Genomic DNA, 14,365 nt, shown 5'->3' on the forward strand with positions numbered 1-14,365 from the left:
ATGGCATTGGAGAATGGATCTAGGGTTTGTGGGTTTATTTCCTCTATATATACACATCTCAACGCCATATTCTACTATCAGTATCCCCCACCGCCAGAGCCTCAAAGTTTAGGGTTTTAAGCAAAGCAATGAAAAAAAAAAAGGAATCCCCATTTCAATTTCAGTTTCCAATTCTTTAATTTCTTGTTTAGTATTTTTCTCAGAGTCAGATTATCATCTCTGCACGATGCACCCCGGGCTTCCCTGACGATCTGGTTGACGGCGAAAGCCCCAATGCTCGTGCTAAATCGCCGCCGTTCAGTGTTGCAGTTTGGCTTTGTTCTTCCACGGTTGATCTGTGTCAAAGCAACGGCTAAATCTTTGCATACATAATATGTATATACATATATATATATATATATGGATATATGTATATCTGTTTCTTTTGTGTATTTTCGTGTTTTGCCTCACTACACCTTTAGCTTGTTTTCAATGGAAATTAGTCGATGAAAACGAGGCTAGTCATCGAGGCGTATATTGGTTTCTGGCGTTGTTACACGTGGGGGTGTATCTTTTTCAATGATTTTGCCTCTAAAAACTTCCGCTACATTTGTTTTTCGTTTGCGAAATTTGATCTTCTACAGGGTCTGATGAATTGGATCGAGAACAATTGGTACAGAGATTTGTGTTTTTGTGTTGGCGATGATTATTTCTTACCCGCGCTTCTGAGTTGAATCTATGAAGCATAAACTTGAATAATGGTTGAATTTCTTGATATGAGCCAGTTTTGACTTTTTTTAATTCTGTTATTTGTGTTTATGTCGTTACACATAACATTGGTTTGTATAGAATTGTATTGTGGAAAGTCATTGCTTTTTTTTTTTTGTGACAATTGATTTGTCGGCTATGATGATTTAATCACAGCTTTAAATGCCAGTTCTGCTTCAGAAAATTCTTGATTGATAGAGCTGTTTAATAGTCTGAGCCTTCAATTAATAAAATTTAGATCTCCAGTAGTAGTTTTTGATATTTGTATTGATTTTATTTTGTTTTTGATCTTTTTTTTTTTTTTGTAATTCGATTTGTCAGTGATGATTTATCCATATTTTTTAGGTGTAGTAAGCTTCATGTCCCTGCATAAGGGAGAACCTACTTGGAGCTCTATATCCGAACATGAAATTTCTGGATTTTTCCGAGGCAATTATGTGTAACCTATTTCTTTATGTTGTTATAAAAATGTTCTGATTTTCTTTTTAAAATAACTTATAATTGATTTTACCTGCATTGTTTGTCAAATGCCTATGATGACCCAATCCAACTTGTTTAGGTGTTGTGGAGCCAAGCTCCTGATAAAGGAGGAACCTACTTGGCGAAGCAATATTTCATATGACAGTAACGGATTTGACTGAGGCTTTCTTTGTATGTTATTACATAACGGTGCATTTTCTTCTAATCAGTTTTATTTATTTATTGAGATTTCGGACTTTTTGTTTATTAATGGTTTGAGTTTTAACTATACCCCTATCCCTTCATGTGGGTATTGGGTCTGAAAAACTCATAGAGTCTGTGTTGTCATCAGCTTCTTCTCTACCTAATTTTTCACGAGAATGGAGTTAAATAACAGCACTAAATATTCATTTTAAGTACACAGATTTTTCGGTAATGTGATATATTATTATCTAAATAAAAAATGATAATAGATTCTATTAATATGATATATTATAATCTAAATAAAAAATCTAAATAAAAATTGATATTTTGAAGTTTATGTGTTCGACGGGGAATGCAGAGAGATAGAAATGCAAGAGATATGCTAGAATTTCTCTGAATCCAAATGCTTGCAATTCTGATGGTTCATTTTACAGTTGTCATTCTACTCTCATGTTGATGGTTCATTTTACAGTTATCATTCTACTCTCGACCGGAACACTGTGATCACAATTTTTTCGTAATAGCTGTTTGATTGTGTAATACGATCTCGGGCTATAACGTTAATAATGATTTTGCAAATTTCCAGTTTTCGTAATTTGAGTTTTATTATAATAAAAATCTATTAAAAATAGTCTCATTTAATTTTTTTTATTACAATAAAAATTTTATATAAAATTATATCTCAATTTAAATTAAAAATTTGAATTAACGAAGGATTCATAATTTAACTGTCCTTTTTATGCGTGGTTACGTAATAGTTTTTCTCCATTCCTTAATGTCGATGATTCTGCTATTAGGGTGCATATGAAATATTGTTTCTGAAATTGATTACTTGGCTTGGTGAACATACTTTCCTTGCTACCTGAGTCGTGGAAAAGCAAAGAAAAAATTGAGATAATAATATAATGCCCGATCCATAGTTGAAATGTTGACCAACGTGGCCGAGAAAACCCATATTGCAGTTTATTATTTGAGTTTAAGAGACGTTTCAGATTTAAAATTATTATTGGTTTACTTGTTTTTTTTTATTTTATGAGAAAAAATATTATAGTGAGTTATGAATTATAATTTAAATTATGGTATGAATTTGTAAATTTAAGTTTTGATACAATAAAAAAATTTTAAAAACAGTCATATTTAAATTTTTATTACAATAAATAATTTTCACATTATTTTTTATTACATTAAAAAGTTTTTACATTTCAATTTAAATTAAAAATTTTAATCAATGAATTAAATAGATTTTTAATCATTAATTACTGTATCTTGGAGAGGTCTTGGCCGCTTTGCGTCCATAAATATTTAAAAAAAATATGTTATTTGGTAAAAATATTTAAAAATTTTGCTATTTGCTAAAAATATTTAAAAATTTTGCTATTTAAAGTTGTTTTTTTTTTTTATTATGTAATTAAGTAGAGTTTGTTAAACCACATTTGACGTCTATTCTTGACTTCCGGACATAATTTTCCTCGACCTTTCTGATTCTTCTTTTTTTCTGGGCTGGAAAGTGAATTACACGACAACTAAAGCAACCATAGAAAGGTGATTATCAGAAGGCCGGCACGAGGCAAGGAAACCGTGCTATTGCTACCTAAAGGAAAAAGACCAAAGCAAGCCACTAAATAAACCGATTTCTCGTAAATGCTCGACCAGTTTTTCTGTTTTCTTCCTCTTTGAAGAAAAAACTTCATTTGGTGTGTAATTCTATTGCTTGATCGGCTAAGGCTAATGGAATATGTTTTAAGTGTGGAAAAAAATTAGGTGTGTAATTATTGCTCGACCACTAATATGTTATGTTTTTATTGATACATCACACTATGCCATATTCGTCCGTTTGTTATTATTATTGTATTTGTTGGTGGGGCTAATGTTTGAGTGCTTGACAGTTTTGGGTTCATTTCTGAGGACATGATGCTGTATCCTGATTTCTATAGATCAGATATTATGCCTTGTCTATTGACACCTCCATCGTACTTTTCACGCCTTTTTTTCAATAAAATTATTTATTATTAAATTACCCATTAAAAGAATTACTCTTAAAGACAACAGTATTTTAAAAAATATGTATCACACATCCCACCTTAAAATATTAGGTTGGATCTATTATCACCCTTGAGTTCACTTTTCACACACCTTTTTTTGATAAATTATTTTATTATTGAATCGCCCGACTTTTATCGGAAGTCCTTGTCATTTGGGGTTTACCCTCTTGTTTTGGTTTTTGTGTTTGTTGAATAACGGAGTTAATGTTTCGACCGTTTAGCTTTAGTGTTTTTTTTTTGTTGTTGCCGGTGTTCGATTGTAATAACGGAAATGGTCTCCACACTTTTCAGTGTTGTCATTTTGTCTAGTCCTCATGTTATATTTTTATACGGTGTTGTGGTAGGCTTTTTGTGCTTTTAGTCTCTTGATCCTGATCGATCGGAGTTATCCACCAGTTTTTGCGGCATTAGTGGTGTGTTTGAAAGAGTCATTGTTGTGCTCGATTAGGTGTGTGCCTCTTTGGTTTCCCTTTTGTTAGAACTTGGTACATGCGTTATCCCTTGATCGTTTCAATTGAACCTCTATGGTCGTATTTATGCTCAGGTCTTTCACGTCTGAATTAGTGATTGTATTTTTTTTATTCAGAATGAATTCCCATTATCAAAAAAAAAAAAAATAATAATACTTACGAATAAGTGCTTTAAAAGAAATACTATAAAGGAATTGTTACCAATGATCGAATCTAGACAATTTTGAGAGTTAGTATTAGATTGCGATAAACAAATGTATGAAAAATAAATAAAAATAGAGACACGAAAAATTTTATAGAGGTTTACTTGATAATGAGAGTTACGTCCTCTGTCTTCTATAGGGTCTTTGGGATGCTTCCACTATAATTGATGATAAATTACAATGACATTGAGAGCAAGAAGAGGAAGGGATAAGAGAAATTGGGGAAAGTAGAAAAAATCTAGGAAAATGGGGGAAGCTAAGCCTACAACTCCGTAAAACATGCTCGTGATTCCTTGGAATACGAGTAGAACTCAAGGAAGTTGCCTATGGAGGCTAGGAGAGATACCTTGGGCGTGATTTAGGTCTCGTCCGATTCGAGTTTTCAGTTTTAGGTTTTTACAGTAAAAAGCTCTCAGAAAATATAACATCTAACTTTTCTGTTACAGTAAAAAGCTCTCATAAAATGTCATATCTCAGCTCCAATTAAAAACTCGAATCTGCGAAGTGAACGAGACTTTAATCCCCTTTTATAGCTTTGGTGATTGATCTTGTTAGAGAAGGGTTTGCTATTTGAAATGCTTGTGGATAAATCCTATAATTTAAAATTTTAATTTAGAGATGAGATAATCCCTTTTTGATGGAGATTCCCTCGTTTAAATCTTGATTCCACACTAATTTAATGCAGAAAATCATGGAGGATCTACCCAATATTTGAAAGCTTGCGAGCCAAGTCAACAGGGTTGTCGAGTAGTTTGTCGGATGAGCTGCTCGTCCGTTGAGCGCAACGCGCGAACTGTCAGAAGCTCGCGGCTCATGCACCTGAATCGTTTTGGCATACTGTTTCTAGATTTGGGAGGTTGCTAACTTGATGAGTAGCTTGTCGTCTGTTGGAGATTTGTTTGACTGTCCGTGACCGGCGAGCTGTTAGTGGCCCGCAAATGATTTCAGAAGCCGATTCTATGATTAATTCTCATTTTTCGAGACATGTGTTGACATGTATATGATGAGAATGAGGTATGAAATTTGACCTCAACAAATACTCATCACACAATACAATCCAAAAAGAGATCTATGTTGAAAACCCTTTTTCCCTATTTTTCCATAAGGATAAGAAATGAGTTTTAACGTCAAAATACGCATTCTTATTTTTTTATACGTCCCATATACAAATTGTTTGTAATTTTTTTCTTACAATTTGTAATCAATAATCATCAATATATAAATCCGTACAATCCTTTATATGCCCATTAATTCATATATCGATTGTTATTACAATTTCATAATTTCTTATTTGTTTTTAGTAATGAATCTTCGTATACATTATTATAATATTAATTTATTTACCGATTGTTATTATAATTTCTCAATTTCTTTTTTGTTTTTAGTAATGAAGCATTCGTACAAATTATTATAATCTTATGTTATACTAAAATATAAAGGTTGTTCATTTATAGAAAAATTTTAATAAGGGTGTAATAAGTAGAATATGGAGTGGTTTAAAAATGTGTAAAAAGTAGTTTGGGGTGATTTAGTTGTAAGGACTTTTTAGAAAATTTAGGCCTCATTCTTTTCGCTGATTCGAGTTTTGTTAAAGTAAAAAACTCTCAGAAACAGTCATATCTAACTTTTTTACTACAGTAAAAAGCTCTCATACAATATCACATCTCAACTCGAATTAAAAACTCAAATTAGCGAACCGAACGGGCCCTTAAGAGGTTATAACAAGTAGAATGAGAATAAATTTAAGAATTTATGTGTAAAAATTAAAATGGAGGAGGTCAATAGACGCACCCTACAAATTGTGTTAGAGAATTTAAAAAAAAAAAAAACTTAATCTAATACTTTTTAAACACCGTTAAATTAAATGACATTGTAACTATTTTAAATTCAAATAAAAATTATAACATGCTTTCTTTTTCCTATATTAGGAAATAATGCAGCTGGCTAAGTTTGTTTCGTTACCTCCAATAGCAGAATAAGCACTTGAAGAGCGAGGTAAAATTGACTGCATTGATCTTGGTAGCTACGCCACCCACAAATTTAAAGAACCTTAAAGAGTGTGAATCATGTACTCTCCAGAACGTCGTTTTTGTTAAAGTTGTATGTCTTTTTTCAGCCTACTCAAGTCCAAACTATTGGGACCCCTTAGAGGTTTTAACTATGGAGCTTGTAGATCCAAAAAACGCATGGTTTCTCTCCAAAAATAACTCCCTTTGTCGGAGAATGCATTAAATATTTACTTAAATTAGTAGGTTTTTGAGCATACCTCGAATGTATTCTTTCTATGGTAATTTTCCTTAAAAAACCATAACATATTTTGTGGAAAATTTTGAAATTTACGTTTTTTCATGAAGATTTGAACTTTATATATATATATATATATATATATATTATTTTTACTGAACATTTGAACATTTCATCTCAAGTTAGAGTTAGGTGTGCATACACTATTACTGCAGTATATCTTTTGGCTAACTATGAGGTGTAAATGAAGCTACTAATACTGCACTATTATTATTATTATTATCATTATTTATGACTACTAATTATGCATGCGTAGTCCGTTTTATGTTTTTTTTTTTTTAACGAAAGTAATAAATTTAAATTCAATTCTTAAACAATGGTATTCCTTTATTTCATTGTTAGAGGCTAGAGCCAGTAGTCATCTTTGGTGAGTCGGTGACATTCATCGATCCAAAATTATAATTTATAAGGACATATTTTCCCAAAAAATAAAATAAAATAAAATAAAATAATAATAATAATAATAATGATAATAATAATAATAATAATAATAATAATAATAATAATAATAATTCCTTTAAATAACCATGACACATTGCTAATAGCAGTAGTAGTTGTTTTTTGTTATTTATAGCATCAGAATCATATGACGGAAGTGTTTGTTATGAACGCTAAAGTGAAAAAAAAAAAATGTATAAAGTTCCCTTTCTCATTATCTTATTATAAAACAAAGATTTGCTTATATCTAAGAGGAATGTCTCTTTTCCATCCACAACTCAAATACGTTCTTTGTCAGCCCAAAAAATAAATTAAAAATACGTCCTTTAACAAAACTAAGGAGTTGCATACCTAATCTTGCATCTATTGTTGCACGATTAGCATCTTCAACTTCCAAAAATGATTCTTTATTATCAATTAAAAAAGGCGACAGCTAGCCAAGAGTATCAATTGAATTGAAAAATGAGATTTTTAACGTTGGTGAAATATATTGATGTGAGTAGGATTCATTTTAAAACGTAATTTTTATATTGGATTTTGTTAGCTTTGTATTTTTTTTTAATTTTAATATGGTTTTGTAGATTTGACCCTTAGAAATATACACTACTGTAAAACGTGCCCTACTGCTAAAAAGCTCCATTATAAAAATCAAACTTGACGAAATTTACTCAGTTTGATATTGGTAAAGTACAGATAAATTTGCTCTTTAAAAAAAATTATATGAAACTTCAAACTGTTGACCAATTTTTTTCTTTTTTTTTTTTAACCAAGTTTATTCAGTTTGATATTGGTGAAATGCCATGTGAATTTTTCAGTTCTCACACGATACACGATTTGTAAAACGACAATCCCGCTGACAATTAATTAATATACTTTGCATGCCTAAAAATGAGAGTAGCTTACTTTCACATCACATTGGCAATAATCAATATATATATATATATATTTATTGATTAATTGTCGCCGGGATAGTCATAAAAAAGTATTAAGCATTCTGCATAAGTGTAAACATATTAAAAAGTAACAGAATATAATAAAAGAGATTTTACATTATGATCTTTCTCCTTCAGTTTCATCATATATTAACTGATAGATCCGGTTTCATGAGTTGAGAGTTTGCTCTCGTGTATGAGAGTTTGGTGTTTATATATACATATATATATATTTAATTGAATATAATTTCTCTTTTTTTTAAAAAAATTTATAGGGTACTTTTATAGGTGATCAGTTTCTAAAAATAGAAAAATAAATGGTTAAATAATTAAAAGAAGTAGGTTTATTCATGTAATTACTCTCAATTTCCGCCTTTCTTAATAATAATAGTAATTAATTTATATGGTTGCAGATATAAATTAATGATAATTTTAACTTAATTTCGTGAGGAAGTGTAACATATAAAATTCTTTACGTGAATTTCAAAATAATAATAATAATAATAATTTTTATTAATATAAATTAAAACTTTATTCATTTCATAACTCAAATCATATTATTATAATATTTTCTCTTATAAAAAATTAAATTAAATTTTTTCATTATAATATATATATATATTTTTCATACACAATTCAAATCAAATTAATATACCCCAACTACCAAGGGACTCAATAAAACAATTATGCGTAAAAAGTTAAGATATTAAAAATAATTATATATAATTTTTTTATTATAGTAAAATTTTTATATAAAATTACATTTTAATCCGAATAAAAATAATCTTAAAAATTGTTCAACTGGTGGGTTGATAACGACATAACGCCAAAACTCCTCTCTCTCTCTCTCTCTCTCTATAGAGTTAGCAAATCTGTCGAAGCTTGAAACCTCATTGAGAAAATGACCATATTTTCCTTCTTCACCAGAGCTTCACAGGCCTTCCATGGCTACCCCGTTGCTTCCAAGCTTATACTCGTCTCTACTCTCACTCTCAGGTTCTTAACTTTGCTTCCTTCCCATGCGTTTTCTCTTCTCGTGTTTGCCGTTGGCCTTGGTTAGTTCACATTATTTTGTTTCCTTTTCCTTTGATCTGACGTTTGAATAACATCAGTTTAGGATCTTTTGATCTCCTTCTTTTGTACGAGAAATATTACTCTGTTTTCTCAGCTACCAAACAAGTCTTTTTGTTTAGTTCACGTCAACGCGACGATGCAAATAAATTGGAAGAAAACAAATTGAATATATGATAATTAACCAAATGCAAAATCTGGCAATAAAAGGGAAACATCATAACTGTTAAATCAGCCGAGAGTGATTCTGTCTGAAACTCAGAATTTTTAAAATTGGGGAAGGAAGATGATCCAGAATTCGTTTACCTTGTTTCCTCTGTTCCTTTTATCTTTTGTTTATAATATAAAGTGAAAATCAATGATATTTAAGAGTGATTATTTTACTGATTTAAGTTTAAAATTTAAATTTTATTATAATAAAAAAATTTTAAAAATAATTATATTTAATTAATTTTATATAAAATTATATTTTAATTTAAATTAACGAATTAAATAAACCTTAATAATAATAAATTGAACACGTGGCTGTCCAATATAGTGCACATATGGATATGGATGAGCAAAGTCTGGGCTGTGTCCAATGATGTCGACTGAGTATGATTTAAAATAAATAAATAAATAAATAAATCATAAATAATAAAAACTGTGACATTGCCTTTTTGCCCAAAACATTTCCAAGCGTGGGGTTGGACCCACTAGCACGGAGACGGACAACAATTTTGTTTATAAGGGTTTGTGTATAACTCATTTTAAAATAATTTTATTTTTTATATGAAAATAAAAATAAAAATATTTTTAATCTCAAATAAAAATTATTTTTAAAAATACGTTTTAATAATTTTATTAAGAAATTATTTTTAGTATAAAAAAATTTGTTAATATTTTTTTTTTTTCAAGAAAGGAGAAAATGAAAATAAAAAATAAAAAATTATTTTTTTCTTATTTTACACTAAATTAAAAAATTATTTTTATTTTTGTCTTTTATTTTTAATTATGTTAAAGGTCGTTTTAAAATCTTTTTTTTTCCTTAAAAAAGTAAAAAACAATTCTAAACACGGCACAGATTTGTGATTTTTTTGAAGGATCATTGGAAAAAGAATAAGAAAGGATTCATTTGTAACAATTAACAGTAGCTTCTTAGAAATTCGGTAGTTGTTACCATATTAAAGTTTTCTCCTTTTGCTTGTATAGTTAAAGTACATTAAAGAGCCAAGTGTTTTATGTTGCTGTCCTGAAAAAGTTGATTCTTTTTCTGTTTTTTTTTTTTGGATGAATGCAGTGCTGGAGGTCTTGTGGCATACTCAGAATCAGAGTCAGACATAGGATGTCCTGGAGGAGTTGTTGATCAAAATGAGAATAGGAAAAAAAGAGTGGTGGTGCTTGGCACAGGATGGGCTGGTACTAGTTTTCTTAAGGATCTGGATTCTTCGAAGTACGATGTTCAGGTCGTTTCACCGAGGAATTATTTTGCATTTACGCCCCTGTTACCTAGTGTCACTTGTGGGACGGTTGAAGCCAGAAGCATTGTGGAGCCAATTCGGAAAATTATAAAGAAGGTGGCAATTTGGTTTGCATGCACACAATACGAACACTCAGAATTTGGATTCTCTTTGATGTTTTGCTATTGGTATAATGGTATTTCTTTCCTTTACATTCCAGAGAAACGGGGAAGTTCAATTTTTTGAGGCGGAATGTGTAAAGATAGATGCTTCGAATAAGAAGATTATGTGCAGGTCAAATATAGATAATAATTTGGTGGGAAATGATGAGTTCTCCCTGGAATATGATTACTTGGTTATAGCGATTGGATCGCAAGTAAATACGTTCAATACGCCTGGTGTCATAGAGAACTGCCATTTTCTCAAGGTAGCAAATTTAGGAGTATAATAAACACAACAACAAGGTGTTGAATATTTAACTGATTGACAATGGAAGAAATGTGGCTTCTCATGCAGGAAGTAGAGGATGCTCAGAAGATCCGTAGGAGCGTGATAGATTGCTTCGAAAAGACTATCCTTCCTGGCCTAAGTGAAGAAGAGAGGAGGGCCAATCTTCATTTTGTTGTTGTGGGAGGGGGTCCTACTGGTGTGGAATTTTCAGCAGAGCTGCATGACTTTTTGGAAGAAGATCTGTACAAGCTATATCCTGGGGTTAAGGATCTTGTGAAGATCACTGTGATCCAATCAGGAGATCATATCTTGAACACGTAAGGAATTCGATTCACGTCAGTTTTTTCTTTAAACTTTAAACACTTGATTAAAATATCATGCTATGGTTATATAACAAGTATTACTATTTTCCAAGTTCTTGACTTGAAAATGTGAAAGTAACCAGTTCTTTTCACGTTTGGGAAGACCCTAGGGAAGAGCAAAAAGAAAAGAACAATGGGCTGACAAGTTTGTTGACCTAGTTTCTTTGTAACCATTTTCGCACGTCTTGCAGTCAATCGTGTCGTATATCTGTTGCCATTTTGCTCTATCTCTGATCAGTTTGTTTATTTGATAGGCCATTATGCCTTATTTCAATGGCTGAGTTCTATGTGGTACTGTTATATTCGCATTGCGTTCAACTTTGAGTGAATAACTCTGCAGTGCTATTCCTGTAACCTCTTCATTTTGTTGTGAATTGTTTGATTATTTTATTGCTGGTCTTCCATCCTGCTCTTCAACTTCCTAACACTTAACTTCTTGGCTGTTCTATGCTCAGTATCAAATCACCAAAGACCAACTGTTTCTATTTGGAATATTACTCATTGCTCACTTCAAGTTTATGGACTTGTGGAACTTATGGAAGTTATCATTGTCTCTGCAGGTTTGATGAAAGAATTAGTTCTTTTGCTGAGATGAAATTTGCCAGAGATGGTATTCATGTGCAAACAGGATGTCGGGTTGTTAGTGTTTCTGACAAGGAAATTACAATGAAGGTGAAATCAACTGGAGAGACCTGCTCCGTTCCCCATGGATTGGTTGTATGGTCCACTGGCATTGGGACTCGTCCAGTTGTGAGGGACTTCATGGAACAAATTGGGCAGGTTTGTCACAAGTCTCTGCACCTTTGAGGACCGAGAGATGTTTAATCAATAAAATCAACAAAGGTCATGTTGTGAATTATAATTTGTGCCCGACATGTACGCGCAGGGTAAAAGACGCATTCTAGCAACTGATGAATGGTTGCGCGTAAAAGGGTGTGAAAATGTTTATGCCATTGGTGATTGTGCTACAATTGATCAACGTAAAATCATGGTATGCGAAGTTGTTAAACTTGTATTTTTTTCCTGCTATATTGGGTTTTTTTAGATTTGCCGCAGCAGCTTATTAAATTAGGTAGGGATAATGCTAACTTTCTCCCGAGTACCAGGTTCCTTTTGCCAGCAACTTGATCAATCAATTGTGATTGCTTGATCAAGTTAGGAATGATTCATCTTTTGTTCCTTGATGTTAGGAGTCGTGAAGTGTAACTTCTGGCTTTATTTTTAACATGGTGAAAAATGTTTAAGCCATAATCAAAGAAATGTGTACATGCAGGCCACTTGCTTAATTTGGTGTATCATATATCTTTCTTTTTTCTTCAGGAAGATATAGCAGCCATATTTGAAGCTGCGGATGAGGACAAATCCGGTTTCTTAACTGTTGGCGAGTTACGAGCTGTTCTAGATGACATCATCATTAGGTACCCTCAGTTTGATCTCTATCTAAAGAGCAAGCATTTGGCAGATGTGACAGATCTGTTGAAAGATTCTGAGGGGAATGAAAGGAAGGAAGTGGATATCGAAGGATTTGGATTAGTCCTTTCTCATGTGGATTCACAGATGAAAAGTCTGCCTGCAACTGCACAGGTTTTATGTCTTTCATCTTTTGCTTGCCGCGAATTTGTCTAGATCATACCTTTCTCTTGTCACATGTTATTCTAGTACTATTCTTTTCATCCTTTTTGGTTTCAGGTTGCTGCTCAGCAGGGTTCGTATCTTTCTAGGTGCTTCAACCGCAGGGATCATTTCGAAAAGAATCCTGAAGGTCCGCGTCGTTTTAAAGGTTCTGGCCACCATGTGTTCCGCCCCTTCCAGTACGTCTAATATTTGAAGCTTATATCTCCTGTACCATTGCTGCTTCATCATATGACAAATATAGTCTTTTGCATATCTTTCTAACAATTTTCAATTACTATATTAGAATATGACACCTTCCAGAAAACTTTTTGCACCACACAAAACTAGGGAAATTTTGAATGTCAAAGGATCTAGACTTTATGAACTGTTTGGTAGGTTGAGAACAAAGACAAAATGTTGAGTGTATTATGTTATGACATTTTCTTTCTTTCATCTTTCTAACAAATAAATTTGGTTGCAACTTGGGACAAGGTACAAGCATTTTGGGCAATTTGCTCCTTTGGGAGGAGAGCAAGCTGCAGCGGAATTGCCTGGGGACTGGGTATCAATGGGTCATAGCACTCAGTGGCTCTGGTATTCTGTATATGCAAGGTACTAAGAATAGTGTTATGGATCCCAACTGTTATTCCAGCTTTACTAACTCACGTGATAGTGAGTTGTCATTTATTCACTCGTAGATGCAATTTTTAATATTAATTGACCTGTCAATTTTGTGAACACCTTCTGATAAAATAAAAGAGTGACGACCACCTCAGTTAGTATTAAAAATTTCGGTTAAGAGTCGAGATTCCTAGCATTATTGACAAAGTAATAATCTGTTACTTGATGAGCATACAATAATATAATTATTGTTTCTGATTTGATATAATGTTATTTTCAGCAAGCAAGTGAGCTGGAGAACTAGGGTGCTTGTGGTATCTGATTGGACGAGGAAGTTCATCTTTGGGAGAGATTCAAGCGGCATCTGAGCCACTGAATGCGGGACCTGTAAATTGTAATAGAGCATGTTTGTTTCACACGTTTAAAATTATGATTCTGATTCTGCTTCAGTATTTTTTTCTTACAAAAAATTTGAATAAAAAAAATTCCCGCTAATGATTGTCTTATAAAATTTGAATTTATAATCAAAATCACCAATTTAAACGCATGAACCAAATGGGCCAATAAAGTTCCTTGCTCTTTCAAAAGAGTTATTGCATAGTTACACTTGTTTCGCGTACATGTGTTTTCTGTCTTTCTTTCTTGTATTCATGTATTGACACAAATTCAGAGTAAATGAAAGATCGGCCATATTTGTTCTGCCACTTTTAATTAAATAATCCGGAGGTCTACTTGGGTTTTGAACACGATACTTCCTTTTTCTACGGCCCTTTGCCCTTAATGCTGTTTACATAAACTATCTTTGTACAATTTATTTTAACAAAATGTGAACCTTTTTTTTGTTTTTTGTTTTCTTCGTTAATGAATAATTATGAGCACCTTTATTGAATGGGAGGGTGGGTCTCATTGCAGGGTACCGCCCAAAAAAAGCCACAATCTTTGATAGTTTTTTTTTTCCATCTATTTTTCTCTCAAATATATATATATATATATATATATATATATATAT

The 14,365-nt window shown here is 31.9% G+C and overlaps 1 protein-coding gene and 6 non-coding genes across 7 annotated transcripts; all 7 read left to right on the forward strand.

The window, feature by feature from the left end:
- The first annotated feature begins 219 nt into the window (after positions 1-219).
- LOC21405013 lies at positions 220-360 on the forward strand. Its single transcript, XR_002902161.1, has one exon. It is a non-coding gene; the product is annotated as a small nucleolar RNA snoR134 (small nucleolar RNA).
- Positions 361-676: 316 nt separating this feature from the next.
- On the forward strand, positions 677-763 carry LOC112091488. Its single transcript, XR_002902165.1, has one exon. It is a non-coding gene; the product is annotated as a small nucleolar RNA U36a (small nucleolar RNA).
- Positions 764-877: 114 nt separating this feature from the next.
- Positions 878-970, forward strand: LOC112091484. Its single transcript, XR_002902160.1, has one exon. It is a non-coding gene; the product is annotated as a small nucleolar RNA Z223 (small nucleolar RNA).
- A 93-nt stretch (positions 971-1,063) lies between these two features.
- On the forward strand, positions 1,064-1,178 carry LOC112091486. The gene has a single exon (XR_002902163.1). It is a non-coding gene; the product is annotated as a small nucleolar RNA Z278 (small nucleolar RNA).
- A 98-nt stretch (positions 1,179-1,276) lies between these two features.
- On the forward strand, positions 1,277-1,391 carry LOC112091485. The gene has a single exon (XR_002902162.1). It is a non-coding gene; the product is annotated as a small nucleolar RNA Z278 (small nucleolar RNA).
- A 113-nt stretch (positions 1,392-1,504) lies between these two features.
- LOC112091487 lies at positions 1,505-1,613 on the forward strand. The gene has a single exon (XR_002902164.1). It is a non-coding gene; the product is annotated as a small nucleolar RNA snoR97 (small nucleolar RNA).
- Positions 1,614-8,693: 7,080 nt separating this feature from the next.
- LOC21405014 (external alternative NAD(P)H-ubiquinone oxidoreductase B1, mitochondrial) lies at positions 8,694-13,911 on the forward strand. Its single transcript, XM_010097534.2, has 10 exons — positions 8,694-8,795; positions 10,150-10,426; positions 10,530-10,736; positions 10,826-11,076; positions 11,682-11,901; positions 12,008-12,112; positions 12,442-12,705; positions 12,811-12,932; positions 13,228-13,347; positions 13,637-13,911. The coding sequence occupies exons 1-10, from the start codon at positions 8,701-8,703 to the stop codon at positions 13,722-13,724; spliced, it is 1,749 nt and encodes a 582-aa protein (XP_010095836.1). The 5' UTR covers positions 8,694-8,700; the 3' UTR covers positions 13,725-13,911.
- The last annotated feature ends 454 nt before the right edge of the window (positions 13,912-14,365 follow it).

The sequence above is a fragment of the Morus notabilis genome, unplaced genomic scaffold, assembly GCF_000414095.1.
Source record: "Morus notabilis unplaced genomic scaffold, ASM41409v2 Scaffold19, whole genome shotgun sequence".
Lineage (NCBI taxonomy): Eukaryota > Viridiplantae > Streptophyta > Magnoliopsida > Rosales > Moraceae > Morus > Morus notabilis.

Coding starts and splice junctions, on each gene's coding strand:
- LOC21405014 (XM_010097534.2), top strand. CDS start 8,701: ATGACCATATTTTCCTTCTTCACCAGAGCTTCACAGGCCTTCCATGGC. Junction 10,427..10,529: donor TTCGGAAAATTATAAAGAAG/GTGGCAATTTGG, acceptor TTTACATTCCAG/AGAAACGGGGAAGTTCAATT. Junction 12,113..12,441: donor TTGATCAACGTAAAATCATG/GTATGCGAAGTT, acceptor TTTTTTCTTCAG/GAAGATATAGCAGCCATATT.